We start from the raw sequence: 3,745 nt of genomic DNA on the forward strand, positions 1-3,745 counted from the left end.
CATGGTTGGAGCGGGGCTTGATGGAGACGAGAAGAGAATGGATGGATGTGGGGTTGGCTTTGGCTGTTCCTAGGAGGATGTATGTTGTGGCTGCAGAATATACCTGGGGGCTGTGGGAGATTCCCTGGAACTGTGGGGAGATCTGGCTGCTTTGTTTAAGTTGCACAATAAAATAAATTGTTTCAAATCCAGGTAATGGAAAGACTACAAGTTCACTCGCCCACGTGCCGAACAGTACACCCTTGGTGCTGTCCATCCACAATAGTATGTGTGGAATTTTGGCTCCTTATAGCACAGGCATCTCCAGGTCTGTCAAGCTGGCACCTTTCAAGAACTAACGTCTCTTTGAGAAAAAAATATTAGGGTCAAATCCTGACCGAAAGCAAGTCAGTGCCAGTCCTCTGACTCATGCATTACACCATTTACCCCAGCTCTGAGATGGGCGATTGCTGAATGTTGCGAAACATCTTGTGAATTGGGTTACCCCTAAATCCAGGACACTGCACCAGTCGGTTCAGAAAGACTTCAAATCATTCACCTTTTAAGTCTTTTCCATTTGTGCTGGTCGAGCTAAAACGGGTAACAATGTGATCAACTGTGATTCCCAATTGATTATCTGTCCTCCAGAGCTTTTACCCACTGGGTTATAAACATTGCTGCACTGCGTGCCTGACAGAGAGAGGGAATGCTGCTGCCCAGGCTGTTCAGGCTCTGCTTCCTCAGGAGTCAAGGATGAACACTCTGCAGCTGCTACTTTCGTGGCTTTGGTAAGTGCGCTGATCACACTGGAGTTATTTCACGGACAGGGACAGGCAGTCTCAACTGCTTGGAACGTTTAATCTGTAACCAATGAGACCTGCACATTCTTATGATCAGCATCGTTATTCATTGTTGTATACAGGACCCAAACTCCTCGGAAGACAGGTGCCTCCCTTGTGGTGCTTGCAAGCTGAGGGCCCAGATGGTGCAAACATTACCCTTGTAGCACGGAATTTTCCATGAGTAAAGAACCAAAACCCAGTGAAAGCCAGATTGTGTTTTTAACTCCCTGCGGCACTTTTTCGTAAGTACCATTGACTTGCCTGGGGCTGTGTATGGCAAGAAGGAGCCTAAGCATGGCCATACCACATCCCAGCTGTGGTCTATCTAGACCCATAACCTGACTGACAGTCACTAGCACCAGATGCTTAACAGGAAGGGGGGCAATTAACCCTGCAGTGGCAAATACTGAATAATCTGACCATAGTTTCTAGCCAATGGGAGAGTGTGAGTAACCTCTGAAAGGGTGACTTGCACTCCCTGCATTTCCTGCAGCTTCTGGAGGCATGGTGCTTGCTTGGCATATAACCCCCCCGGAGTGTCTGCTAGGATACCATAAGTGGAAAAATGGAGCATTTTGTCATTGCTCCAACAAAATTTAATTTCAATGAGGGTTTTGCTGGGTAAGGGCCTGTTGGACCCCTTGATGTCCCTCGGAGTCATGCATAGAACTGAGGATAGGGGTTTTCACAGTAAACTTTGCACATGGCAACACTTGCGGTTGAGGAAATTCTGGCTCTCTCCACAGGGGTGGATCTCACCCAGTGTGAGCAAAGGAGGCATCTAGAATGAAGATAGGACAGAGCTAACATTCACAGAGTTCAGAGGCTCCTTTTCTTTTCGGCCCCTTCCCCTCCAATAATAACATCATGTACAACAGCGAGGGCATCCTTATTTAGAGCTAAAACACAGCAGAGCTGGATTGTGTTCCCTGTTCCACCACAGCCTCCTTGTGTGGCTTTGGACAAGTCCCTGTCAGTCATCACTGAGTAGTTTCTATGAACGCTTCTCAGCCCATGGACCATTCACGATACACATCATTGATCCAGTGTTTAGGAGCAGGTCCACTCGCCTTTTGTTATGTTCCCTTTAATAATGAGTTTACACAAGTCTTCATATGTCAAGCTCCATCTAGGGGAGAGGGTGTGGACTAGTATAGTGACGGGGCAGTCAGCTGAGAGCCGGGAGACCTCACTTCTGTCACTGATCTCCTGAGTGACCTTGCACAAGTTACTTACCTGTTTTGTGCTTTAGTTTTCCCCTCAGTTAAATGAGGATCTACATCCTCCTTCTTATGAGTGTCAATGGGCTTTGACTCAGACCCACTGATACTTATGCTCCTTTGTAAATCACTTTGAGATTTATAAATGCAAAGCTCTATATAAGAACAGGATATTATTAGTAATGGGATGTTCTAACTGATCTGGGGATGTGTGAGTACCACCAGGGTTTTTAATCAAGGTTCTGACTCCAACCTGTCTGAAGAGTTGGGGCAGAATGGGTCATATTTTCTGTCATGGTGTCACAAATTTTTAATAATGTTGCTTTTAATTGTAGGGGATGTGGTTGAATAAACTGACCAGAACCTTCCCAGTGCATCATGCCAACCTGCAATGAAACCAACATCAGTCCTGCAAGATTCCTCCTGGCAGGCATCCCAGGGCTGGAAGCTGATGGCCCCTGGATCTCCATCCCTTTCTGTTCCATGCACCTCATTGCAATTCTAGGAAACAGTCTGATTCTGTTTGTGATCAAGACACAGCAGAATCTCCATCAGCCCATGTACTTGTTCCTTTCTCTGTTGTCTGTCACAGACCTTGGCTTATCTCTTTCCACCTTGCCAACAATGCTCAGCGTCTTCCTGTTTAACACCAGAGAAATTGGCATTGATGTCTGTCTGACCCAACTTTTCTTTATTCACACTTTCTCCATGATGGAATCCTCTGTACTATTAGCCATGGCATTTGACCGCTTTGTTGCAATATGCCACCCGCTGAGATACGCTTCGACTTTAACCAGTGAAAGGATAGGAAACATAGGGCTGGCGATAATAATCAGGGGTAGTGTTCTGCATATCCCAGCTGTCATTCTTCTCAAGAGGTGGCCATACAGCACGATCCAACCTCTCTCTTATTCATATTGTTTGCATTCAGATGTGATGAAGTTGGCCTGTGCAGACACAACACCCAGCAGCTTCTATGGTATGTTTATTCTCTTTTCCTCTCTGGGATTAGACTCAGTGCTCATTGTCTTGTCTTACATCATGATCCTTCAGACTGTATTGAGTATCACATCCCGGCAAGAGCGTCTCAAGGCTCTGAACACCTGTGTCTCCCACATCTGCGTCATCCTGCTTTTCTACACCCCGCTGATCAGTTTGTCTATGCTTCACAGGTTCAAGAAACAGGCTCTCCCTCAGAGTCAAATTCTTCTGTCTTATCTCCACCTCCTCTTCCCCCCGGTGCTCAATCCCGTTGTATACAGCATGAAAACGAAAGAGATTCGTAAACGGATCATGAAGATCTTTCAAAACTATTCCACTAACAGACTCCAATGTGGGCACTGATTGGTTTGTCTAATCTGTCTCTCTCGGAGCCAATATAGCCCATGGTGTCCAAGTGCCTCTGTCACTAAAAGGAACCCTTAAGGACATATAAGAAAAGTATTGAAATGGTAAACCTGGGCCATTCCTCATGTATAGCTAGGAAAGCCACTGTAAATAAACTAGAGTTCTTGAAATATAGGCCTGTATTGTTGGAGAATCAAAAGTAGATACTAATTGTATTTGTCTGGGTTTACCGATATCTTATTACAAGTTCAACAGTGTGACCAAATTAGCTTGTAGATGATAAATTTCAGTTCCTGTAAGTCATGTTTCATGACCTATTCTCTTGACTCAGAGGTCAAAAGAGGATATTACCATTTT

General features: G+C 45.3%; 1 protein-coding gene across 1 annotated transcript; it reads left to right on the plus strand.

The window, feature by feature from the left end:
* The first annotated feature begins 2,419 nt into the window (after positions 1-2,419).
* Positions 2,420-3,385, plus strand: LOC140905584 (olfactory receptor 51G2-like). The gene has a single exon (XM_073329106.1). It carries the CDS (start codon positions 2,420-2,422, stop codon positions 3,383-3,385), a length of 966 nt encoding a protein of 321 aa, XP_073185207.1.
* Positions 3,386-3,745: the final 360 nt, after the last annotated feature.

This window comes from Lepidochelys kempii, chromosome 1 (assembly GCF_965140265.1).
Source record: "Lepidochelys kempii isolate rLepKem1 chromosome 1, rLepKem1.hap2, whole genome shotgun sequence".
In the NCBI taxonomy this organism is placed as follows: domain Eukaryota; kingdom Metazoa; phylum Chordata; order Testudines; family Cheloniidae; genus Lepidochelys; species Lepidochelys kempii.

Coding starts and splice junctions, on each gene's coding strand:
- LOC140905584 (XM_073329106.1), top strand. CDS start 2,420: ATGCCAACCTGCAATGAAACCAACATCAGTCCTGCAAGATTCCTCCTG.